General features: G+C 38.8%; 1 protein-coding gene across 2 annotated transcripts in view; it reads left to right on the forward strand.

Moving 5' to 3' along the window:
- Positions 1–25,947, forward strand: part of ATP10A (ATPase phospholipid transporting 10A (putative)) — a 107,548-nt gene extending 81,601 nt beyond the window's left edge. Inside the window, exons 9-21 of one of the 2 annotated variants that reach the window (XM_063392530.1) lie at positions 720–914; positions 2,342–2,903; positions 8,284–8,387; positions 8,559–8,685; positions 9,429–9,613; positions 10,973–11,291; positions 13,220–13,296; positions 16,609–16,734; positions 20,801–21,001; positions 23,156–23,236; positions 23,327–23,431; positions 23,784–23,971; positions 24,642–25,947. In XM_063392530.1, coding sequence (XP_063248600.1) covers positions 720–914; positions 2,342–2,903; positions 8,284–8,387; positions 8,559–8,685; positions 9,429–9,613; positions 10,973–11,291; positions 13,220–13,296; positions 16,609–16,734; positions 20,801–21,001; positions 23,156–23,236; positions 23,327–23,431; positions 23,784–23,971; positions 24,642–25,347 — 2,976 coding nt within the window. In that variant the 3' untranslated portion in view covers positions 25,348–25,947. The remainder of the gene's footprint in view (positions 1–719; positions 915–2,341; positions 2,904–8,283; positions 8,388–8,558; positions 8,686–9,428; positions 9,614–10,972; positions 11,292–13,219; positions 13,297–16,608; positions 16,735–20,800; positions 21,002–23,155; positions 23,237–23,326; positions 23,432–23,783; positions 23,972–24,641) is intronic. The other variant, XM_063392531.1, reaches the window with a different exon arrangement.
- The last annotated feature ends 1,052 nt before the right edge of the window (positions 25,948–26,999 follow it).

Below are 26,999 nucleotides of genomic sequence, written 5' to 3' on the forward strand. Positions count from 1 at the left end.
GTCAAGAGTAAGCTCTTTTGATAAAATTCCAAGCAGCAGTGTTTATACATGGAGTTCTGTGGTTGCTCATATTTATCAGCTGCTGAACATCAAGAGATAAAATTCTACTAAGAAAAGAGGCTTAGATCGGTTTATCTTTTAATCTTTTGTATCCTTGCCTCCCTCTGTGTTACAAAATACTGGAGAGTTTGCTCTGACAAGAATTATATTAAACGGATGGAAAATACTGATGAAATAGAGTTGAAAGGGCTCAATGTTTCAACATAAAAAATCCTCATGAATTAACTTCAAATGTGTTGTTCTCTAAGAAACAATTGAAGATGATTTCATTTTCTTGTGCTGATGTAAAACCAAACTTTAAATGTCATTGCTGTCTATTTTTTCCACACTTCTGGTCTCTGCAGTGTACCATACTTTAGTATTAGATAATAAATGTCTTGAATTAAACAGGAAAGAGGGAGGAAAATTAGTATGTAACTCTTCTCCTTTTCACTACCTCCAAAGTAGATAAATATTGCTGTTATAAATATTTCACATAATTTCTACCAGTAGGTTCACTGTTAACTGTTTATTGTCTAGAATGGGTGTGTTAATCTCTCTGTGGTGCAAGGCCACCCCAAAACTCTTGATACTGACACAAGTTTGGATGCTTTAATTGCTTGTTGCTGCTTTGGAAATGTGTAGAAACAGAGATATGAATCACTGGTATTTGTTACTAGGAGAAGGACATCACACCTGACCCCAGGCTGTTAGAAAAGGTGAATGAATGTGCCAAGCATCTGGAGGTCATGAGGAGCCACGAACAACCGTTAACCCATCTGAGTCCAGAGCTGTGTGACGTGTTTGACTTCTTCATAGCTTTGACTATATGTAACACAGTCGTGGTTACGGCACCAAATCAGCCCCGGCAGAAGGTGAGTTAAAGAATAAGGAAAAAGAGTTCAATCTTCTTTTGCCTTGATACTGAATTATCTTGTAAGATAGGGAAACGCAGACCTCCTCTTCTAGTGAGAAAGAACTAGAGAGAGTTGTGATGACTCGTAGAACCAGTATGTGACTGAGTGAGCTTAATAGTGCATTAGCTGAATGGAATGTGTCAGCTATTTCACTTGCCTTCATGGCAAGATATGCTTTCATCGACAGTTTCAAGATACTTCTGAAACTCTTTTGACTTCTTGTACTGTAACTTACTCATTTAATAAGCATAAATATGTAAGCGTGTGTGGAAAATGACTTGTCAATGGGCAAAACTTACCAGAAAGGGATATAAGCTGTCAGTTGATAAATATTTCATATGTATGGATTAAATTAAGAAAAGGCTGGTACATTTTTTAAAAGTTTAGAAACAGAAATACGCTTGAAAAACATCACTTAAAACTTTCAAATTATGTAAAAGATGCATCTTAAGCTCATTATGAGAAATAATGATCGTTAGTGCTTACATTGGCCTTTAACTAGTGTCATTGATGAATGAGAATTTCAAGAACACAATCCCAAGATGATCTGTAAGACAAATCTATAATGGAATGTAATATTAAAGCTCTCCAGCAGCTGGAATTTCCATTCTGGAGAAAATTCTACACTTTGCTTCTGTTCCAGATTGGAATAAAAAGTGAACTAGTCTGCAAAATGATGTGGTTTTGTGCCAAGGAAACATTTGGAGAATGCTCAGTTCTGCTGTTTCAGGAATGCTACAGTGTTACACAATAATATAATATATATTACTATGAATATGCTTAAACTAGTAATGCTGCTGTATCTTCAGAACAGGTTTGTGTGAACTGAGATGAATGATAAGTCTGAAGCAAAATGCTTCAATGCTGAAAGAGACAGGAAATTACTTATCGCAACACGTGTCTTTAGAGAATATTTTCAACATTGGCATATTATCATTAAACTTTACTTTTGCAAGATACCACTCTTCTCAACAGAAGAATACTGCATTAACTTTTTTTCACTACCTTCACTGAATATGCACAAAGGATGACAAGGTTTCGTACTCATGGTAGCTTTTAGTATGCACTGCTGATGGTGGTGGTGCAACATTGATAGACTATCCATTAGTCATATCTGAGGAGGTGAAAGAAGAAAAAACTGTTTTAATACAAACATACATGCTTTCATACACAGGTATGATTCTGAAGTTCTAGTGAATTTTTTTTTGTTGTTAAGTCAGTGTTGTCCATTTACTTTCCTTTCTCAAAATACAAATACCATTACTTTTTGCCCTAAAAGAAATTTTGCTCTTTAGTTGGAGATGCTTAGACTGACTGTCAGTGTCAGAATTCTTGTGCAGCTTTTCTTTGGCGTTTGTTCATTGGTGGGTTTTGTTCTTCTCAAGGTTAGAGACCGATTTGAACTAAAATCTCCAGTAAAAACCATTGAAGACTTCATACGAAGATTCACTCCAAGTCGCTTGACCTCTGGATCTAACAGCAGCAGTTCTTCTAGTCTAGCTACAAGCAAATCAATGCACAGATTCGGTTTGAGCACGCTTTCATCTACATCCACGGATAGCACTTTATTAAAACTGGAAGAGAAGCTGGCATACTCTGCACAGATGAATAACAATGGCTACAGCTCCCAGCAAGGCAGGACGGCTGTGGGGGGTGCACCTGAGGAAGGAGAACTCCGTTACGAAGCAGAGAGTCCAGATGAAGCTGCTCTCGTCTATGCAGCAAGGGCATATAACTGTTCCCTGGTTGGAAGGCTGTCTGACCAGGTATCAGTGGAGCTACCTCACCTGGGAACCTTAAGCTTTGAAGTATTACATACGTTGGGCTTTGATTCCATCAGGAAGAGGATGTCAGTAGTGGTCAGGCATCCTCTCACAGATGAAATAAATGTTTACACTAAAGGAGCAGATTCAGTTGTTATGGATCTTCTTCTCCCCTGCTCTTCAGGTACACCTCTTACTTACTTTTGTGGGGGTTGGGAGGCAGTTAGTTGCTGAAGGTCTCATCATACCTTACTGCCTTGTCTAGCAAGTGGACTTGCCTTCTTATCATTTTGTAGAATGGCAACCATTGCCTTCTTTTATAATACTTTGTAATTATTGCAAAATTTCTGTAACAAATTACTATTACAGAAATTTTGCTGTTACTGGTTCACGAATTTCAGACGAACGAGCAAAGATAATTTCTGTAGAAGATCTTCTACTAGCAAGCTTTATTTTAAAGGAATTTCTTGCAACTTGGCCAAAGCAATTTACATTTCTTTAGAAAAACCTGCCTGGCAGTGCTTGTATGGTTGAATATTTTATATGAAACTTCTTATTCTTATTTATATGAAACTTGTTGTTATATTATATGAAGTACTTCTTATTGCTGCTTCCCTCTGTTTCATTTGTAAGTCCTTAGATCATTTGCTGAAATATGTTGCATTAATCAGCACATTTTTTCATGGTTAACCATGATGCTAAAGGGCAATGTGAATCAATCAGCCATCAAAACAGAAAGGTTGTGGCAAAAGATGGAGAGATGCTGTTCAGACAAGAAATCTTGGCTTCAAATACATAGTTGACTAGCAAGCAGTTGACATGTAGCTGTGAACATGGAATTTCCCTAAAGCATGGAGAATTCTCCAGCACCCAAATGTCCTAGGAAACAGGGAAAACATTAAACAGATAATTGTAATCAGTTTGTTTCAAGAAGAATCCTGTAAGTTTTCAGAAGTTAGAGGAGACTCACGGGTTTCAGTTTGCATTAAACAGTTTGCATCTAATTTACTGTGTTTTCAACACACTGAATTTCATCCAATGTTTAAAGGTTACCCCAATATGAATGGACAGAGCCCCAAAGTGCTAGAGGTACTTCCCATGTTTCACCAATGCATTGACTTTGTGGTTACTTTGACATTAGTTGGAGTAAACAGTTGTGAAAGGCTTATACTGTGTAATTTTAGTTTAACGAAACACAGAAGAATGTTGGCATTAGTTTTCTGGTTTCAGCCATATAAATCAAAGCTGAGCCAAAAAAAATTAAGAACAACTTGTCCTTAACTAACAACATAGTATTCATGAATAATTTTCTAGCAAAGATCTGATATCACAGCAGGCACGTAGAGCATCTATGGAAACTTCTTTCCTTCCAAACTACTAATAGAGAATTTTTAGCACTGAAAATTTCTAATACTTAGAAAATAATGATTGTAAATGAGTTCTCAGAATGAGAACTGAGCATTTAGTAAAGAAAAAAAAAATTTTATGCCAGGACTTAATTTTTTTGCCACCATATAACAGATTGTGTTCAAAGCTGCAATGTCCATTCACAGTCTCAATGGATCAAGGAATTTTCAGAGAAAATTTCAAAGACATTTCAGACAAGTCTGGGACTCACATAGGTAAAAACAGTGAGGCCAGTCAGAAAATTAAAAAATGGTGACATTATCAAAGGTGATATGTCAGAGAAGCAGAGTTCCTGAAGGTCACTGTGGGAATGAGCAATGCCTGTAGCTGGGCAAATACTGATTCCACCATCATTACAGGCAAGTAAATCGAAAGTGGTTCTGAAATTGTGCAGGAAGTTTCTGTTTTGGTTTGGGTTTTTTGTTTGTTTGGGTTTTTTTTAGTCCAAATCAAACTATGAGTTCTGGTGTGCTTTGCTTTTGCAAGCAATGTAAAATGCAGCCACTAGAACACCATAAGCAGTTCCCCTTCTTTTTTCTAGTCCTCTTAAGCCCCTGATGGCTTCAGTAATTCTGTATGGTTCAGCAGATCTGTCTGAAAAACTTTTGACGTTTCTCTTAAATATCTTTCACTCGTGGAACTGAATTCTCTGTGCCTGCCTGCTGTATCCTAGTGTCAATGGAGGTAGAGGGAGCCTCAAAAGATTTATGCTGTGGCAATTATGTATATTGTGGGATCTGTCATTGGTGTTATCCAGTTCACTGGTGATGGTGGAACATGTGTGTGAGATGATATGTAATGCTACAAGAACTCAGTCATTTATCATTTTAAGGAAATGTCTAAAAAGTGAATGGAGACGACAGCTAATCCCACAGCTTGGTCTTTGCTCTCTTAGTGCTTCAGGGACATGTGAACTGTTCACTGCTCAAGCATGTGTCTTGAGATTTGTGCCATTAGACTGAAGGATCAAGGCAGCACAATGTCTGTAATCTCCTAGCTCAAACACCACATGGCATGAAACAAAGATTCCTGTTTGGGAGGAAGAGTATTTAAGAACATGACAAGAGAAACAGCCTGAAATCAGTAGCAGAGGTATTATGTTTTAGTTTCTTTGTGTCTTATAGAAAAATATAAATTGTCATGAGCTTCAAAATTTAAAGATTATGAATTGACTCCATTTGCTCTGCCTGTATATCTAGTTAAGACTGTGGAACCTAGTGTATTCTGATAACAAACAGATATTTCCAAAAGCCTTGAAATTATTCCCAAGAGTGTATTGTTCTTACTTTATCTCAACAGTCACCATGTTCATAAATAAGAAAGTTACTGTTTGAGTCAATACCCAGCTTGCACAGGAACCGTGAACATAAATCACTGAGAAAGCAATGACTGTGCTGGCTTTCTGCAGCTCGAGATTATGGAAGGAAGTGAAGAAGCAGAAGGCCACCAGCTCTCTATCATTCTTCTGGAGGAGACTTCCTTGCTCTATTTCACTGACATGGTCCATGAAGTCACACTGCTCAGAGCAGACACTGCATCCCAGCTAAAAACAATCTCCACAACTGGGTTTTGTCTGCAAGAGATTCCTCCCCCCCTTCTAACTTCTGAGCACAAGATAAATCTCAGGGTAGTATTGATGAGGCACATGAACAGCTATAAGAGGCTTTAGCTGTCATTGATATGCTGTAAATGAGAACTTGCACGGAAAATAGTATACACATCTCTACTTGTAGAGAGTTGCTGTCTTTGTTCATTGAAGGAGGTATGAGCTTTTGATATTGTGATCACTGCATTAGCACCTGTGGTATTCAGACAGATCTGAAGGGCTGAACCTTAAAGGGATAGAAAGAACTTAACCTTAAAGGGATAGAAACAGCTCTTGATGCGTTTAAGCACCTATTGAAGTTTGCATCATTTGAAGTCAGTGAGCCACTGAAACAGCCACTCCCATAAGATGATTTCATGTGGGATATGCAAAAAAAATGGCATTTTTCTCTAGAATGTTAATGTATCACAATAAATTAGGAAGAATGCTTGCCTGTTTAATTGTTCTAAAGTTTAAAAACCCCTCATTAATACAAGAAGCCTCAAAGAAGTTTTGCTGCAGTACTCTCAGAAAAAAAATTCTTATGTTATGCAGCAAAGTGACATGCCAAAAAGGTTATAACACACTAATAGAAAAGTGGCAACATAAAACTCTGTTAAGCTGCTGGTTTCTTATATGCATATTTCCATATGTAGTGTAAGAAAGGGCTTTCCAATTGCAAATAATACTTGTAGGGATGTCCTTCTGGAATAATATATCTGTATTGTCCCTTTGAGACAATCAGTGGTGATAGCATAGGTAGATGGACAGGCCCATGGGAATATTCCCACGAGTCAGTATTCACCACATGACCTTAATCAGATAGAACTGAAATGAGCACATGCAGGAAATACCACAATCTTCACAGAGTCCCTTGGGAACAACTGTGTACATATGCTCCCAACTTTGCAGACCTAGAGAGGACAGAATATTCTTTAAAGGTGAGAAAATATTTGTACCATGAGTAAAATGTTCTGATACATAGTCGGGATAAATGGAACAAACCCCAGAATATTTGGATTCCGAACTCACAGTTCCCTTATTTCTACAAAATCAATACATGTATGTGTTTGTGCTGGAGCATCTGAATGCCCAGTTACACACTCTGCTGCTGTGTAAATGTGAAAGTGCTGATGCTGCGTAACTTTGTAGACAGGTAGATAAATGTATGCTGTCAACATATGGCAAGATCAAATTCAGTATGAGTGCACACTGGGTAAATGGGCACTGAAAACTATAAACAGTAAAATATTTATGCCATCTAATTTATATACCTGTATTAAGTGCTCAGTATAATGGCACAGTGCCCATGGGCTCACAGGATGAGAGGTGAGCACACTCAGTGCTGAACTGAGTATGTAGTGGGTCTCTTGAGGTGCCCAGACTTCTGGTGAGGAAGGTGAGGTCACCTGTCTCAGTGACTGGTTACTGTGCAAGTACCAGTAACTCAAATACTGCATTTAGGAACAGCTCCAGTTACAGAATTATATCCTGAAATGATTCTACATCCCCCGAAAATATTCAGTCTTTAGTAAAAAAAAAGTGTATCACATCAGGGAGTAAGAAAACCTGCCAGAAGGTACCAGTCATTCTCACTCAATGGTTCCGGTCAAAAAATTTACCCCCTTGCACATTTACTTAAGTGCTAACCTTGAAATTCATATTATTAAAAATTACTACTACAGTACCTTTTTCTCGAAAAAGTGAACTTGTCTCAATCCTACATGATAAAAAAGTTGCATTATCACTTGTTTTTAATTTTTGGAGACATCATTTCATGTAACAAGATGGAACAAAATGTGCTGCCATCATATTTATTACTCTATGTTGATCACAGAGTGAGCACACTGCACCAGTCCCAGCTAAAGAGAGAAAAACAGATGCTCAGTCCTCATTTTGAGTAGTTACATGTGGCTTTAAGTGAAGGGTAAAGCTGAGTGGAAATTTTGCTGATGCAGCCGAGGTAGAAGCTAGCTGTGAGGTCTGCAACTGCAGATTCTTCTCTAAATGAAATCACAGTCATACCCAGAACTTTTTGCATAGATTCAGACTGATAGGAAGTATGAGTACAGCACTAACAGACAAAAGGACCTTCATGTACTTAAGGTATACAAAACAGAGCACTGTTTCCACTTCTTTCAAGATACTAGCCTTGAGTGCTATTTTTAAGTGTTGTTTTTCTGCACATGATGAGCTGTGGAGAAATGGAAAAACATTTGCTAGTTGTGTATTTGAAGTCATGCCTCTATTTGTGACAGTATTGTTTGCTGTGAAGATTATGATTTTTTAAAATACTTAGGCAAAAGAAATACTTAAGGAGTAAAACAAAAGGTCTTTCTCGCTTACATTTACAGTGACTTTTTTGAAGAAGGAAGACAGAAAAGAGAACAAAAAGACTTTTTTTTTTAATTGAATGTTTTACTTGAGTTTCCCAGGAAATATCAACACCTCTTTAAAAGTATCAGTTATAAAGTGCTGGTACAGTGCGTACTGTATACAAGTTTTTATTCTCTGAGGCAATTCAGCTGCTGTTATTTTTCAACAACTAATTTATGGTTTTATTCTTATCTAGATGACCCTCGGGGCAAACATCAAAAAAAAATCCGAAGCAAAACCCAGAATTACCTTAATCTTTATGCTGTAGATGGGCTGCGGACCCTCTGTATTGCAAAAAGGGTAAGTAAATGGAGGCTTTTACTTCGCTTTTAAGGAGAGTCTTGACAAAGATTACTGAAGGTATTTATTTTTTTATTGTTCTTGATTCATAACTTCTTTTTCATTTTATTCAGTAACGTATGAATGCCTTTTCATCATATTGCCTGTGCCCTCACATACTCTTTGTAATAGGTTCTCAGCAAGGAGGAGTATGGCTGTTGGTTAAAAACTCATTTAGAAGCAGAATCCTCTATTGAAAATCGTGAAGAACTGCTGTTTCAGTCAGCACTGCGGATAGAGAAGAATCTGCATCTGCTAGGTAATGAAATGAGGGCTGGACATGAAATTAAAATGTGATAAAAATTCTGAAAGCTTGGCTATGAAATCCATTCTTTCCCTTAAATTCTTTCTGACAGTATAGAAATTGGCTTCATGGAACTTCATCATGGCTGTCATGTGCAGCACCACAAAGGAACAGGATATAATTAACATAAAAGACATACCTTGTTTTCCTTGCTCCTGCCAACATTTTATCACTAGTGAAATAAGTGGAATAATACCAGGGATGAATTTAACACAATATCATCAATGGGAACTGCTGCTCTAAACAAGAGCAGAACTTGGCCCAAGCTGTCTATAGAATTTCATTAGTTCAGTGCTGCTTCAACAAGTCAAAGACTTCCCTGATTCCAGGAGCACCAGAGAGACGCCTAAGGCAAAGCTCACAAACTGCATCTATGAGAGGCATCAACTTTCATATACATCAGGTTCAGCACACACATTCAGGGCCTGTGTATTCTGTGGCAAGGGGTTGCAGTTAAAATCAGTGTGTGTAAAAAATCAGTGTATGCAACTGTTTACCACAGCTTTCTTCCTCCTCAATACCCCCAAAAATCTGCCCAAATCTTGCAACCATTGGTAGTTCAGCTGTCTCCCAGTAAAAGTGGCTGCTGGTTATTTTGGGTTTGGTTTTGTTTTGTTTTGATCTAAGCTTAAAATTTAAGAGCAACCTTAGGTGTTCATTTAATATGGAATATTTTGCTTTTTTTTTAATGTGCTCAGGCGCAACAGGCATAGAGGACCGTCTGCAGGATGGTGTTCCAGAAACCATTGCAAGCTTGCGCAAAGCTGGGTTGCAGATTTGGGTTCTTACTGGAGACAAGCAAGAAACAGCTGTTAATATTGCATATGCCTGCAAGCTACTAGATCACGATGAAGAAATCATCACTTTGAATGCTGAATCACCAGTAAGCAGATCCAATATACCAGCTGACTAATAAACTAGTTTTGCTTCACTTTCAACTTGTATAATTAAAGGTTTTTTCCTTTTCCTCCTTTTTTTTTTTTTTTTTCTTCTTTTCCTGCTTCATCTATAATTTTCAGGTAGGACATGTCTTTGTATACTTTTCAGTGAATCATGCTTCCAAACCATAGCCTCATGTATCATAACCTTACTGAAAACATGTCACAGTGTGTAGTGAACTCCACCATGAATGACAATATGCCATAGCAGCATAAATCACTTTCTTTGGTATGCATTCACAAAACATCCCTATTTCTGTTTATTGGCACTAATGGGTCTAAAAAGCAACCTGTTTTTAAATACATGTTGAGAAAAAAAGCAATTGATAACCGGTTGAGAATTTCTGCTTTATTTTATGCCACTGAAATGTAGTATTTAGATAACTCAGTCATTCATGTTTTCTCAGGTGGCTTTTTTCTCTGGAGATAGCAGCAATGTGTAAATTTTGATGTTAACAGTGAGAGGCAGAAAACCACATCTACAGTAATGCCTTGCTTTCTAACAGACTTTTTCTAATCCTTCTGAATTACTGATCTTTCCTGTGCTCAACTTGTTGCAAGCAGTCACAAAGAGTTTACTGATACGGTCTAACATACAAGAAACCAGACTGATAGTGCTGTAGTCCTTTTATGGGGTGATAAAATTGGACTTCAGATCAGCAGAGGAGAGGTAGGCCATCAGTATTCAGCTCCAATTTCTTTCAAAAAGGAAGAAAAGATAACAGCATTTTCTATTCTTGGGTGTATCAACTGAACTGGTAAATTAATTTCCCATGTTTTTTTCTTTTTAGTCATACTTTGTTGTAAGACCAATAGCATTTCTTTTAAATGTTCATATACTCTCAATAACATCTTCTAGTTGAGTATGGCTAGGAGAGAGATTTCAGCTTAAATAACCTTTAATTGGCCTTTAACAATGCATATCTCTCTGATCTGAGTTGTGGGTGTATACATGGTGTTCATCACCATAATGGTGTTCATCACCATACTTAACTTGGTACCAATTATATATCATTTCCCAGCACTGTTATTCTGAGAAGGAGCTAAAAGAAATTAATTTAGCATACAAAAGTGCATGTTAAAGAAGAATTAGATTTTAAGCCTTTCTACTCTTTACTGTTGTCATACCTTCTGCAAGAGTTAAGTGTGTTCAGAACAAGTAGAAGATTATTAGAAATTAAAACTCTAACAGCACGACGAATAATACATTTCCCATATTAGTTATGCCTAAACATACAGCAAACAGAAGCCTTTGAATACATGTTCCTTTCTCTCAAGCATGTTTATTTTGAATTTTTTTTCAGGAGACATGTGCTGTCTTGCTGGAACAGTGTCTGCAATGCGTAGAGTCTAAATTTTCAAATACAATAGACGGCGCTACTGGAAACATGACTGTTGGGTTCACCCCTCTCTATCCACCCTCTTCCTCTGTGCTTTCCAGCTTGGGCCTAGTCATTGATGGAAGGACTCTAGCTTATGCCCTGGAACCTGCTCTAGAAGATAAATTTCTTGCACTAGCCAAGCGATGCCGTTCAGTACTGTGTTGTCGCTCTACCCCACTACAAAAGAGCATGGTAGTGAAACTAGTCAGAGACAAACTCAAAGCAATGACCTTGGCAATAGGTAAATATCTCCATTTATACTAGCCTGACTTGATGTATACTGTGTCTTGAAAATTTTGATTTTTTTGATGTGCAGTAGGACCCTCCCAGGTGCCTCACAACTGAAACAGCCTTCCTGTTTTGTCTGAAAACATGTTGGACAATTCTAATATATTTATTCTAACATATTTACTGAAAACTAGGATAGAACTCTGGAGTAGTATTAGGGATTTCTTCATACAGAAGTTAGGTAATCAGGACCCAGTTATGCTAAGAGGTTTTGACGTGTCTGAACGCAGCTGTGAAGAACTGGGTTATCTTATGCTGTGCAAAATACCAATTTGCAGTCACTGTATTACACCCAAAAAAATTGTGCTCAGTGCTGCTTCATCCCATCATGCTTAAACTCAAGGCTCTGTGTTTTATCATCACAGGTCAGCCGTACAGCACAGGCTATGACTTGGCCTTGTCATTATAGAGTGGATTTACAACTGGTATCGTGCCAACACTTACACTTCTTCCTGCCTAATCCCTCAGTGGGCAAAGGAGAGACTTTGGCAGTCCATCTGTCTTAAGTTTGACAGGATCTTCCATGTTTCTATGATGTTCACACAAGTCAACCATATCTTCTTTCCCTGTCTTGAATCTAGGTTCACGTTTCATTAGAAAATACAATTCCAGCACATACTGTCACAAATACACTTGCTTTCATCTACCTGTATTGGTTAATTATAGCTGGAACACATGTGGGTGGGACCTGCCCATGAGAAACTCTAAGTACGTATAATAATTGCCAGACTTGTGTGACATTGACATCACCAAGTATGTGCTGATTATCACGATCTTCATACTCAATATATTATATCTTGCTCAAACATGCCTCCCTTCTACTGAATTTATATCTTTGGTTAACTGACTGTGGACATAATCATTTGCATATATTGTAAAAAACATCTGGCTCATTAACTTGAATTATCCGGAATGCTGGTAGAGACTGGGCAGCTTGTATTTTCATTCTTTCTGAGCATCTTGAGCCTGGAAGTTGAGCTTAAGCTCCTGCTCCAGTTTAAAGCCTAGCTGTGTGCATCCTCCTTTGTAACCAACATGAGCTAACTTGGGTTGTATCACATAGTCACAAAGACATCAGCTTTCTCTGGTGAGCAGATACCATTCTTACACATGCCAACAGCAGGGAAACTGGTGACGTGTGGTGTGCATTTCAGCCACTGAAGTTTAAAACCAAGTGTCTTGTCATAAGCTACTACAGTATCATTTTTTATTAGTACATTGGCTGTAAACTGAAGAGGTTAACTAGATATATATCTCATTCTATGGCATCTGTCACTTGTGGTATTGTGATTGGAAGCAGAGTAGGGCATGGTGGTTCTGCAACCATTCCAGTTACATCTACCAGTCTTGGTTGTATTAAATATCTTGGACTGGTCAACCCTACTTTCTTGACTTCTTCTTTCATTCATCTACTTTTAAGCTTAAGTATTTTTACAGTGTAGACATTTTCATTGGCTTTAGGGCTTCTTGCAAATTTAATTCTTAGTCATACCTGATTGCAGTCTCTTAATCAGGAAACAGAAGTATTGGGGATGCTGATTCCCAGCCTTCTACTGTTTTACTACTGGTGCAGTTCAGGCCTCACACCTGAATTTTAGGCATTATTAAAAAGAGATGGAGTTGCTGTGTTGTTACTTTCCTGTGATGAAAAGGTCTAAAAATATCAGAATGTCTTGGAAACTTTGAAAGCTTTGAACCATATATTCTAAAGGTGTATCCTTTTCTGCTACACATCTCCCTTACTCTACCAAATCAACACTTAGTAAATATCTCTCTTACTATACTCAACCAACACTCAGTAACAACTGTTTGTCCTTTGTTTTGTTGCTGCCAACTGTTGTTGGTCTGCTAGTGACAACAAAACTGTTCTGTCATCTTTAGGTGATGGTGCTAATGATGTCAGCATGATCCAGGTGGCAGATGTTGGTGTGGGGATCTCTGGACAAGAAGGCATGCAGGTAATGTTGCTCATCCAGTGGAAAGCACTCCCATGAGGGCATGAAACAGACACTTTCTACAGGTCAGATTGTTCAGACTGACTCTGGACCATCAGCACAAATAAAGGAAAAGGAGCAAGTTGTGCTGAGGAGTGCTAGTTGTGTCTCATAAGGTGCTCAGTTTGAGCTCATGGTTGTTCTGAGATCTGTGATGAGTTTACACACACTCTGCCCTCCCAGAAAATTGAACTTAGCTAAATAATTGATTAAAGGAGAAAAGAAGTTCAGATATGCTTTATTTAGGAAATAAAGGTTCATCTTATTCTGGCTTTTATTCTCCTCTCTCCTGTAGTGCTCGGATGTAATTTCTGTGGAGTGGTTGCACAGGCCAGTACAATTGATTAGCTTATTTGCATGGTGTAGTGGTGACCCTCAGCCCAGACACCCACACATCTCACCCATTCAGCTTTTTCAGACAGCAAAACAGTAAAGTAGAAACTGTGGCCCTTTGCAGAACCGCTGCTTCTTACACCTTATAGCAAGTCTTGGTTTGGCTACATTTCCAGTCACAGGGAACAGCAGGATGAGGGTGCTTGCCTTGTAATCTTCTGGATGTGTTCCACCTTTGATTACTGCATTTACCACTGTGTAAGAGGCACTTCTCTCATCCCCAGAAGAAAGGATGTATATGTATAGGATATATGTATTATCTCAGCCTCCTCTACTGCTGGTGCAGATCAGCTGCAGTGTTGGGACCAGACGTGGCAATAAGACACAGAGAATGAGGAGGATACCTCATTTCCACAACCTGCCTTGTATTTGGGCAGGCTGATTGCATGAGAAAACAGAGTAGCTGAGTATATGTCAAATAGCTCTACAGGGAAAGTGGGAAGTGTTTCCATCCTGAGGACCTGAGCAGATGAGCATGCTCCTTAACTTAGTCACCAGTGGGTGGTTCTCTGACCTAAATTGCATTTTTTGCAACATTGGCTGGATGTTTTGCTCAAAAGGGAAGAGAGGCCTCCTTCACACAGTGCACAAGTTTGCTATAGAGTTCTATTTCATGAGATCTCATGAATGCTGTAATTTATTTGGATCAACACACGAACTTATGAAGTAAAAAGTTAGGTGAGATATGAACTTGGGTACCAGCTTTAGGCATTTTCTGACTCCAGAGCTGCAGAAGCTAGGACAGGTCACTGGAGAAAAGTCAGTAGGTATTTTTCTTATTTATCACACACTTTTCAATGTGTATGCATCTTCAAATCTTGCATTACTTCTGCACTATCACTCTGCATGCAGTCCAAGCTCCAGAGAGCTCAGAGAAGACTGGTTTTGTGGGCTTGCCTCCAAACCTATCAATTCAAAAAAGTCTGCTGCAAACTTTTTTCTTGGTCTTCCCACCTCTTATGAACTTACCAATAAGCTCTGTCATCTATGTATTAATTCGGATCACTTTTTTTCCTGATGGAGACATAGACTGCTCATAGCCTTGGGTTTTTTTTTTTTGACTCCTTGCCCCTTTATGCCACTTTCAGTTGAGCTCATACACTTAAAATAACCAGTCTTCAAATCCCCCTGGCTTTTGCAGTGTATCCAGGTCTGAAAGCTATTTTCTCATTACCTCATTAAACTACCTGGTTTTATTTCTAAATGAAAGATCAGCAGAGTGGAAAATGTTTATAGATCCCTTCCCTTCCTGCAAATCCTAAGGAACTGCACAGACCTCTTTTACTATAAACAACTGTCAGAATTGTATACACGCAGGTACTCCGAAGGCGTTGAGCATTTAGATGCCTAAGACAGCAATACTGTCTGATTTATTTTCTTTCCAAATTCTGTGGAAGCATGTGGAGCTGGAAGAAAAAAAAATAAAATGTGAAAATCTAGTGGGTATTTTGAGCCTAAGTAAACATGCAAATTTAATTGGACATCATATCTTTCTCTCTGTGTTCCTCACCATAATAAAAATGGAATAAAAAAAGAAAAAAAATCGTAACACTTCTCACAGTCTGCTGAGAAGTACTGTGTTAGAAGCACAAATGAAGGTTTTGTTTTGACATTGGAATAGGCTGAGATGGTGTGGAGGACAAAGAAGCAGACATGGCATAGCTGCGTTCTCAAACTGCAAGATAGTTGTATGTCTGCAAGACAACTCAGACTTCTGTGAGGGAAGTAATAACAAGTGTGTCTCAATACCTCAGAAATCCTAGGATGTGTCAACATATTAAAAAAGTGTCTCAGTCCTTATATATGTATCTACTGCTTAAATTGCAATGCATTCTTACACCTTCTATTCCATACTGTTTTAGAGTTAATTTTAATAGCTTCTACAAGCACCTACTTGGGAAAACTGAGCCCTTTTGATGTTTTACCAGGAAAGTGAATTAGGAAAACTTAAAAGGAAATATGCCTTTCATTTAAAAATGCAGCCAAAATATACCCAGCAGAGTATGTGCTGCTTTGGAGGTTTTCACCTTGCCTCCTGTTTTTGCTAAACTGAATTGTGAGAAAAAGGTGATACCCAAATAGAAAATGAAATGTAAAGTAATACTAAATTAAATCTTACTGTGATCCTAGGGAAAAAGAAAATCATGAAACAACCATGATAACACAAGTAGGTTTCATCTAGATGTACAAGACCCAGAAATTTAGTCAGAATTAGAGGGAAACTGTGATTCATTTTGTCAGTGCCATCTGACAGTCTGCAGAGTCCCAGAGGATTCTCATGTAATGTGATTTTTTTCTCATACATAGTTACAGAAAATGTGTGATTTTAAAAATCCCTCAAAATACTGATATCTCAGGACAGCCAAGTAAATGATATAGATAAACCGGGTCTGCAAGTTCAATTAAATTTAATATTTTTATTATTTTGTCTTTTTAAGTCGAATCATTATGATGCAGCCACTTAAATTGTGCTGGTTTTATCTTAGTTTCTGGAAATTCCTTTTGCCCTGTAAGTACCCTGTAGTTTTTACAGAGAAAGATACAGCCACCACGGTCTTCACACATGAACCCTGAGCCTCCATGCTCGTGCAACTGCCAGCCATTCTCCCACTCTTGCTTTTTGTTGTTGCTTGCCACCATCTGCAATGTAGGCTGTAATCTCTGAGTGAGGACAGGGTTGCCTTGCATGTCCTGCCGAGTTTGCACATGGGTATTTCAAATCCATGCAGCCATAGCTGCATTTCATAAGCATTGTCATGAATTTCGTTCTTCATGAGTACAACTTCTTCCACTGACTGTAGGAGCTGAGAAGGTGACTAGACTCATTGTTAGTGTTAAAGGTGGTGCTTCACAATAATGATTCCAACCTTTGTTTCATTCAAGGCGGTGATGGCAAGCGACTTTGCAATCCCCAGGTTCAGGCATTTGGAGAAGCTGTTGCTTGTTCATGGCCACTGGTGTTATTCCCGACTCGCCAACATGGTGCTGTATTTCTTCTACAAAAATGCAGTAAGTGTTTGACTTGGCAGCTTTATGGCACCACATGTTTCCAGGGTTTATTTTGTGCTAAGTGAGCATTAGGTCAGCCTTCAAATGGTTTATAAATAAGCTGCAAAGAAATTTGCAGAGCTGAAAGACAGCTGGCTGCCATTTGCAGAAATACGGGACCCACTCCATAACAGCTACAGTGTGCTGCTGAATGTGCAAATTAGGTAACACAAATAACAAGCACTGCTGAAGAAAAGTTTCTTTACAGAGCAGTTTTGCAGGATTTAGCTGGCAGGATACAGGAGTCTTCAATGCCAAAGCCATCCAGCATTGATCCCAAGTAGCAGTTGAGTGTGTTTTCTCTTCCTGACTGTATGTCATCGTTGTTTATGAATCAGTGTACATATTTCCTCGTGATTTGAGATAATTTGAGTCCTCTATGTGTCTCAGATGTGGAGACTGGGAACGTTTTTTTCTTGATTTATCTTATTTCCAACTAATCAAGAGAGTTTATTAGAAAGGAAGCACACGGTGGTAAGGAACAGACAACGGGTCTGTGTTTCCTCCCTGGTGTATGAAACAGAACTCAATCCAGTTCTGGGCATCGAGCCAGAAGCAGCTCAACTCCTCGGCCTCCACAAAGGCCCTTTGCATTGATCTTGGAGTACAAAGATGATTGATTGAAAACAGCCCAACAAGGAAACCAAGAATACCACCAGTTGGGTGGGAGTCACTGTCAGGAACATATATTTGCACACTTGCAACAGCTACAAAATCTGAAGAAGCAAGAAAAAGAGAACTAGAGCTCTCATACCTCTGTTTGCTTCAGAGGGCAATGTATGAATTGTGTGCGGGAGACTCGATTTTTCTTCAGTACCAGAAAAAAAGTAGCTTTCACTTTTGTAATAGTTGCTTTCTGATTTTAATCTAATCTTCAGTTTTTATCAAAAGAAAACCATCATTTGCTCAAAATTTCGAACATCATGGGAAGACCTAAGGGTGCTCAAGGATTAATGAAGTGTCTTTTTGTTAAAACAAGCATGTTAAAATGCATTCTGGGGTCAGAGCAGAGACTGCATGCAATTGCTCTTTCAGACACAGAAGAATGAAGGGACTTCGTGATCTGAGCTGCTGGTTGAGTCAGAAATAGCAAGCAGATTTAAGTAATGCTGTACGGAGTGGAGAGCCACCTGTTGAAGTACAGCTGTGAAATATGTGGTGGTGTTCAGATGCATCAGTTTTAAGGCTTGATCCTGAGAGATGCTGAACATCTGTATTCCCACCCCCAGTACTGGATGTTTCCAAGATACCCATTGACAGTATCAAATCTGAACTTTCAAGAGATGTATGCATAGCCATCTTATATTAAAAATTAAAAAAATAAACACAGAAGTAAAGCACATAAGATACTCCAGCAAACAGCAGCCAGAGATGCTGTTGATACATCGACGCTTTTGTTCGGCTTGGGTAAAATCTTCCATTTTCTTTGCTACAACTGCCCTTGATTATAAGTAGTATTTCTCATGCCATTTTTTAATTTTCAGGAGCTACTGCCTCAAGGGTAGAAAATAACTGAAGACATCTCCTTTTGTTGGCTGTGTTTTGGCAGCCTTCAAAGCTTTCTGAGAAATGCATGTTGCTTCTGACTCTAAACTGTAGTTGGACATCCAGCATATAGACATGAATATGTCTGATACAGTGCCTACCCTTAAAGACAGATTCTTAAAAATTTAAAGATAGGAGCACCTGAATCTTTTTCAAGGAGACTATTCTGGATGATTCTCCACAGAGAGTCCAGATAGCTACACTGCAGATGTTCTCCAAGTTTTCTGTTTCCTCGAGTGGTTTTTTTCCCCCATTTGTTCATACTGTGAAATTTTCTGTTTTCCACTAGACCCTATCTAATTTAAACTTTAAACTTCACATTGCTACAAAAGCCATTTGGAAACTTAAATGACTTATCCAAGAAGATGTTTGGCTTGATGGAGATGATAAAAATACAAGTAAATTATAAATTACAACATAGCATGACTGGAAATATCTGAGCTTGATGAGAAGGGATTTCATGTCCACAAAATTTTACCTGCACAAGCATGCACATCTTCTTTCCGTTTATACGTTGTCTCTGCAAGACAACACTGAAAATTTTTTGACATGTACTTCATTCACTGAGAAATTCTCTCTGGGATCACCTTCATAAAACAGTCTCATATGGCAGGGGAAGAAGGGAAACCTTTTTTTTTTTTTAATCTTTATGTAAATTTGGTTTGTCTTTTTCAGAGAGGTAATACCCAGAGGCAAGAGAGAACATTTGAAATAAAATTAAAATTTCAGGACAAAAAAAATCTGATTTAAGCCTCATTTATTTGTATAGCTTTCTTCAACAACACTATTAAGACCCATAGTAGAGGTGGTAGGAAGATTTTCAGCTGACTGTATTTTCATCAAACTACCTGTTTTTGCAAGACCCAAACTGTTTCCAAGACAGGTTAGCAAAGCCCTAGAGAGAAAATTTACTGTGTCTAGGATTAGCTGCATTTTGCTTTAAAACAGTGAGAACAAAGTACATAAATTCACATATTTGTGTAATTTCCTTCAATTTTGGAATGAAGCTGCCATATCCCAGACAAGTGTACTGAAGAGGGTAAGCTTCAGTAACTCTGCCTTGTTTGGGCCAGAGGAAGATGTTTTTCTTGAAATAAATTTACAGAAAACTTTCTAGAGGTTGAGCTTACAAAAAATACTACCATTTAACTTTTCCTAGGTTAATTTATAGAATGGGCTCACTAACAGTGAGATGTATTTGCGGCTCATATACAATCCACTTCAATGTAGTATGTAAACTTTGCCTAAGCATTTATCTACTTTATGTATATATGTGTGCATATATATATATACATACATGTATGTACATTTGTGTACTGACCTCTTATTCTGTGGCAATTCCCCTTTACAAGACAGGGTCCCCCCTTTAAAGTAGCTTCCACTGACTAAGCACACCATAGCCTTTTTTTTCTTCCTGTGTTTAATTTTCAACCACATTTGGGCACACAGAACAGATCTGTATTTTCCTCTGTGTATCTAAAATTCATTCTCCATCTGACTGAAAGCTTTTTGAGAACAAAATACAAAAAAAAGAGGAAGTTAAAGAAGAGGTCATGTCATTTCCCATCTTCGTTGTTAAAAGGAGGAAAACCCTCAACAGCTTCCAACAGTTTTCTGCTCTTAGTCACTTTACAAAGAATAGCAAAAATTTTACTTTTAGGAGAACCAAGCCTGGGAATTTATTTCCTTCTCTAGGAAGCTGGCCATCTTTTTCTAGACCTCAAATTCTTCAACAGCATCTGAAATCTGCACCTTTCCTGAACCCTCTGGATTCTCCTTGCTGAAGAGATTGCAGAGAAAACGAGTTGTGTGGTTTGTTTCTTTTTGGGTGCCTCCAACCCAAGTAGATGAACAACCCCTCTGCAACTGTGTATGCACCTGATCTCTTCATAGAGCTTAGGAACAAGGAAGATTGAGGAATCTTTACAGCACTGCTAATTTGCTGAATGTCAAAGCACAAAGATTGAATAGTTAAGAGAACTTTTCTAAACCTTACAGTTTCACCTTCCTTACTGCTGCTGATCTCATGTTGGTCTTGTAAAAAAGCTCTGCATTTATCTGTTGTAGATCACAAAAGTCTCCCAAAACATCTCCAGCCAGCAGAGGATATTATTGTGGAAATTCTTGTCCATAAAGTAGTCATGTAAGTGCTGTGACATCAGTACTCATTTACCTAGAGGTCAGGGATGGCTGGGAGAGCTTTTTACAGTTAGTTAAACTGCACCTCAGTGTTTCACTTGAACTGAAAGTTAATTTCCTGTGATGCCTGAGATCTGAGGTTCCAGCAGCACAAAGACTTACAAGTGTGCCAGATGTTTGCAGCTTAGCCAAGTGGTCCATGCATCAGGAAGTGAGTTAAAGAGTAGGTATCCTCACAAGCATTGCTCACATGTTCAAATGGAATCCGAATCTTTACAGAACACAGTAGGATGATGATCCCCCTTATCTTGTTATATTTACAGCATTTCTTGTTCTGTTTCAGATGTTTGTGGCCCTTCTCTTCTGGTACCAGTTCTACTGCGGGTTCTCTGGCTCATCAATGATTGATCAGTGGTATCTGATCTTCTTTAATTTATTCTTCTCTTCTCTTCCACAACTGATTACTGGTGTGCTGGATAAGGATGTGCCAGCTGAAGTGTTAATTGCTGTACCTCAGCTTTATAAAAGCGGACAGAATATGGAGGTAAAAATTTCCTGATTACTGTAATTTCTTTCCTGAATATCTTTAGTTTCAACTGAAAACCAGTCCGGCTCCCAAAGGGTAGATCACTGGTAAATCCAGTCTGAGAACTCAGTGTTATTATTTTGTGGTATTTCTTATCTGAGTCAAAATGCCAAAAGTACACCTAAACAAAAGACACACAAACAAACAAAGCCCCAACCAACCATATTTTTAATACATGACAGAAGGGAAGTCTGGATGATTTAATTCAGCCTAAACTGAACCCCCTCTTCATGGTCCAGGCTCACAAATAACTACAAAAATAAAATAGATTGCATCTTGTAGCTTGTGTAGGCTTTTACAGAATAACCTCACAGTACTTATTCAAAACTTCAGTTCGCAACCCTTGACAAAAAGAAGAAAAAGATGGCCTTGGTAGTAAGCACAATAAACTTAGTCTCTGAGGGAGGTAGTCACAGGTGACAGATTCAGCTGAAATATCTGTTGAAAACACCTTGTCCCCATCTGGTTGAACTGCACAACGAAAACAGAAGGAATTGCAGGAGGAATTTGAGCCAAACCATTCCTGGTAATTACAGGTACAGTGTACTGTGGGAAAATCTTGCTGCTTGGCAAAACTATCTATATGGGGATGTTGTTTCAAAGGCAAAAGCTTTCTTAGAAGTGTCTTACAAAGCTGTCCTCTGAGAGGACACAGTAAGTGGTTTTTGCCTCCCAAGTGTATACCTGTATTTGGTACCCCACACATGTAGTGACATTGCTAGATACTCTCCTGGAAAGATGAAAGGAGAATTTGAGCGTAACTTATTTCAGTCCATTAGTCCAAACTCTGTCCTTTTCATCTGTTGTCTTCTATTTTCTACATTTCTTCTGTTTCAGTGTATCACACTTGAAAGGTCTGTACTATTAATACCTTCCTCTGGCACATTTTTAGGATGATAAAAATCTTGTAATGCCTTAAGGCTTGTTGGGAGGTTATGTCTGCCTGTCTTCAGCTGGCAAACTGAGAAGTCTCCCAGGTTCACAGAACAGTTATTTCTCAGAGAGAAACCCAGAGATTATTCTAAGTTGTTGTGGTTATTTTAAATCTGTTGATTGTATTCTCTTTATAGTTACCTAAAGAGGCATTTTAAAAACTTAAAAATCCTGTTCCAGATGGAATCTCTTTCAAAAAGGGCCTATAGCATTATAGAATAGTTTAGATGGCTCTGGAGGCCATCTGATCCAGACCTCTGATCAAAACAGCTTCAAACCTGGTTGAGAATTCTCAAGTCTTTAACTAGTCCAGTTTTGTATGTCTCCAACACTGGAGATCCCACAATCCCTCTGAGCAACCTGATGCAGTAATTAACCATGTTAGTTCAGGAGGCCAAGTAACACCACAATTCTTTCTAAGCATCTTTCCGTTCCCATTTTTTAGTCTGCAATGATATTTTCCACAAAAGGAAGAAGACCTGATGAACCCAGTTGCTGGAGATGTAGAATATCTACCAAAATTATATAAACATTTTTCTATTTATAAACTATTTTTCCTTATATCTAGGTTCCTTATATGACCATCTATACCCCTGCAATTGTATAGTTCTGTAAACCAAAATGTTAATTTAATACTGGTTTTAGCAAGCCATTTTATTCACATACTTAGAGAGATATGTGTATGTATATATATCTATGTTTTATATACATATTTATAGCATATATTGCTGCATGAATTGCCACTAAAGACCTTTGTTGTGTATGCTCTCTAAGTACATTTGCATTTTCTGTTTTCTTTCTGCCAGTAAATACCTTGTGCTTGTGCTTATGTGATGTAGAACCCATTTATTCATGTTCATTAGTGGTCTGACTGCAGTGCATAAAATAGGGCACCTTCATAAGCGTTTCCTGGCCTGAGCATCAGATTCAAATTACACCCTCTGCCAGAAAAAAAAAAAAAAAAAAAAAAGGCAAAATACTTTCATTCCAGAACAGTGATTTACGTGTAGACTGTTCATGCTTCATCCCCCAGGGTAGCTAAATGATTGGCAAAGTTATGCAGCTGTTTTGCCAAACCTTTAAAACTGCCCTAGAAATATGCCCCTCAAAATACCTATCCTGACAGATAGGATCTTCATTATGATCTGATTTTCTTAACTTTTTTTTTTAATGACACAGGAGTACCAACCACACATGTTTTGGATGAACATGATTGATGCTATGTATCAAAGCCTGGTTTGCTTCTTCATCCCCTATTTTGTAAGTGTTTGGTTTAAGCCATTCTGTTTCAAGCATCTGGAGGAGAACTGGCAAGACAGCTTGGGCTAAATTCTGTCTTCTTTCTTACAGACTTACTATGATTCAGAGGTGGATATCTTCTCTTGGGGAACTCCCATAACCACAATAGCTCTTTTCACCATCATCCTACATTTGGCTATTGAAACCAAAACTTGGGTAAGGTACCTACAGCCTACATAGAAACTCACTGGCATAGACATAATTCTTCTCTTAGTGGCACCTTTCAAAAACATAAGATGGTTGCTTCCTTCCCTCAGCACATTCTATTTTTAGCAGGCATTTTAAAAAAGCATGGAAAAGGTTTTAAAATACAATCTGCAAACAGCTTTGTAGTGTTGTATTTATAATAAGAATTTTTAAATATACAAGGCTCTAAACTCTTTGCTGTGCATGGATTTGACTCCAGAAATTAAGAAGTTTTAATTTAATTAGGTCACAGAAAATTTCTCAGAATATGAAGAGTCATTATACTAATGTTGTTGGTTTTTTTTTTTGGTTGTTGTTCTAGACTTTCCTCCACTGGTCATCTTGCATCTTCAGTATCATTTTGTTTTTCTTTGTGGCTCTGGTTTACAATGCTTCCTGCCCAGTCTGCCATCCTCCATCCAATCCCTACTGGACCATGGAAAGGCTGATGGGAGACCCTATGTTCTATTTCACTTGCATTATATCACCAGTTGTTGCATTGCTGCCCAGGTAGTGTATCTTCGCTCATATCTTTTCTTGTGTGTAAAGGTACTTTACATTTACAGTAAGGGAGAGCAAGAACATTTTCCACTCCCCATCTTTTGTTTTGCCTTCCAGCCAACTCAGTTTCTCTCAGCAGCTGATTATTTGAAGTCAGGTTGTCTGACCTATTCTGTGCTCCTGACCACCGGAACAGACCACAGCTCCTGGCCAAGGACCATAGGAAGGGGATAATTGTAGTCTGTTGGTCAAACCTGCTGGCCATGCAGAGGTTTGCTGGCCTGTGAGGTTTTCTGTAATGCTTCTGGATTCAGTCCATCCTCACATAAAATGCACAGTACCCAGATTCTGATAGTATGTTGTGGACCTATTTGCCTATTTGTAGATGCAGGAGGCTTGCTCTGCAGACTTATCCCCATTGCCCTTCTTCATCAGGAAAGATGAAAGACGTGTGTAATCACAAGGTGGATCACTGGCTAGAGATACAGATTTATTACACTGCCTAATTAAGTTATTAATAAAAATATTAGCACAGCATTCAGAGCTGTCCATCTGCAATCTTTCTTGTGTAGAGCATTATTTTTCTATGTTGTGCTTTTGTCTTGGATATTTTCCCTCAATAACGTATTGGGTGTTTCCTTCTTTCATTTCTGTTCACGTGCTCATTCTCCTCTTGCAGATTCCTGTACAGGACCCTTCAGGGAACACTATTCCCAACGCAGCTTCAGCTTGGACGCCAGCTGAGTAAACTGTCCCCGGAGACTCGCACCCAGCTTCTCACCGAGTTGAATGTAAAGGAGACAGTATGTCAGACACGACTCTTTGCAGACAGCTTCTCCCCGAGCCTTGGCTCAAATGCTAATGATTGTTACAAGGCTAATAACCAAAGCACTCCTTTGCCAGCCTCTCCTCAAACAAAGGAGTCACTTTTCCGAGAGCACGCAAAGGCAGAACGTAAAACAGATCAGACTGCGGCTGCCTCTCCCCAGGGTGCTGTGTTGTATGAGGAAAACAAGCTCCCCTCATCAGCAGGTAATCTGGAAAGGTCCATGGGGTTTCATGAAGTTCGGTGTGGCTCTTCAGAGGTGGAGTCTTTGCCTGTGGGAACAACATTCCCATGGAGCTCCACAGTTGAGGAAGCAGACTTCAGTTTGTTGAAGTGGATCACATCAACTCCACTGTTCAGTCACATTGGGACTGTTTTACAGGTGTCATCAAGCAGTTTACAAAATGAAGCACAGGACAGTATGTGTGTGCTTGGCTCCTCTTTGCATGTGGACTTCAAAGGCTTAAAAGAAGAGAACTCAAATAACTTGCAGGACAAAATGAAAGGAACCCCAAGTGATCATTGTAAAAATGACAATTCCGAGACCACCTTTCTATGACGTGGGCCATAAATATATTTATATATTTTCTATTTGCACACATTTATAGTGAGATTACTCTATTTGTTTCCAAAGGTGAAACAGAAAATCAAAGGTACAGAATGATTATTTAAGAATGTTTAAATACAGTTTATTGAAATAAGAGCTTTAAATATAAAAAGAAACACTTGAAAGTTCCATTTATATTGTTTTATTTTTTCATCTCATTTTGTAAGGAAATGCCTTTTCTTTATTTTTCATATGCTTCTCTTTTATTCTGACACATACTGTAAAAGCAAAGGCTCTATCTACCATATTCAAAAGGATTAGATTCAGCAACAATTATTGGTATCATTATAGGCCATTCAGTAATCAAGGAGGAAAAACCATGATAATAAAGAGTTACTATATTCCATCCATCATCTGCTTGCCAGTGTGTTTTGTCACTGAGGCAAAGCTGTGGAATTATTATACACCTCTCTGTAAATGTTAACAGTATCTTACCACCACATTATTAATACTGATATTTTATAAATGACACCATGTTCTGATACTGCAGCCATAGAATTTGATGTGTCGTGATAAAACAATAAATAAATGACCATCCATATTGCAAAGTGACTTCCCAGTCTGACATTAATTGTAACTCAGCCCTTCCCTTGGAGTAGCTGGTGTTTGGCTGGGCATGGCCTTACATCGTGCTGTACAAAAAGCTTGGTGCTTGGTTGTGAGGAAGGATTTGGTGTCAGAGAACTGCTGCCTCATGTCTGCTGTCGGGTTTGAGCTGGGAAGCCTGTGATCTTGGGTGCTGGAGCACTACCACAGCCACTGTTAGTGAAGGAGCAGTCTGCTTGCTACTGGGGTGAAGCACTGGCAGACTGGAATTTTGTGAGGTGCCTTTGCTGTTGTTTCAGCCAGGTAAAATCGAGCCCTTGGGAATGGTGAAGCCGAGTGACCAGCTGTGAGGGTACATGCTAAGCAGAGGTATTTGAGCCTGGTGTAAAGCAGGCTCTCTCCAGCCCCAAAAGCAGGAAGCTGCACTGCTTTCTGAGGCTATCTCTGAGCCGACCTCACATGGCTGTAAAGCCCAGACTGCCACTGGTACCTGGGTGTGCGGCTGCCCTGTGCCAGCCTGATGGATCCCAGGGGCTTTAGCCTGGAATGTTGCTTGGTTCTTTCACACCTGGTCATCATGACCATATATGAACTATCTGCTGCACTTCTTTTCTTCACTGCAGGTGTTCATGGCCTTTGTGTTGCTTGCCATCAGTTTTTCTAAGGCCACAACTTGTTCATGCCATGCTCTGTGCCTGGCAACCTGCCTGCCCTGTGGATTGCCTCAGCGTGGTAAGACACAGTGCCTACCATCTGTCACTTGCTAATCCACTCAGGATCTTTTTTTCAGAGATTTATGTACATTGGCCTCTTTCCCAAAGGCTGAATTGATAATATGATACTGTGAAATGCCAATGAAAGGAAGAAATGAAAGCAATGTAAATAGGAGCAGTCAGCCTGTAAATATGTTACCCTCATGAAACATGACACATCCACAAGTAACTAAACTGCATCTGGGATTAGAATTGACTAGGGACAGGGGAAAGGCACTAAGGGACTCACTATTGCAGTCTCTTGTGAACAGCTTTTAGCATATGATTGATTTGAAAAAAATGAAC

Source organism: Prinia subflava, chromosome 3 (genome assembly GCF_021018805.1).
Source record: "Prinia subflava isolate CZ2003 ecotype Zambia chromosome 3, Cam_Psub_1.2, whole genome shotgun sequence".
Lineage (NCBI taxonomy): Eukaryota > Metazoa > Chordata > Aves > Passeriformes > Cisticolidae > Prinia > Prinia subflava.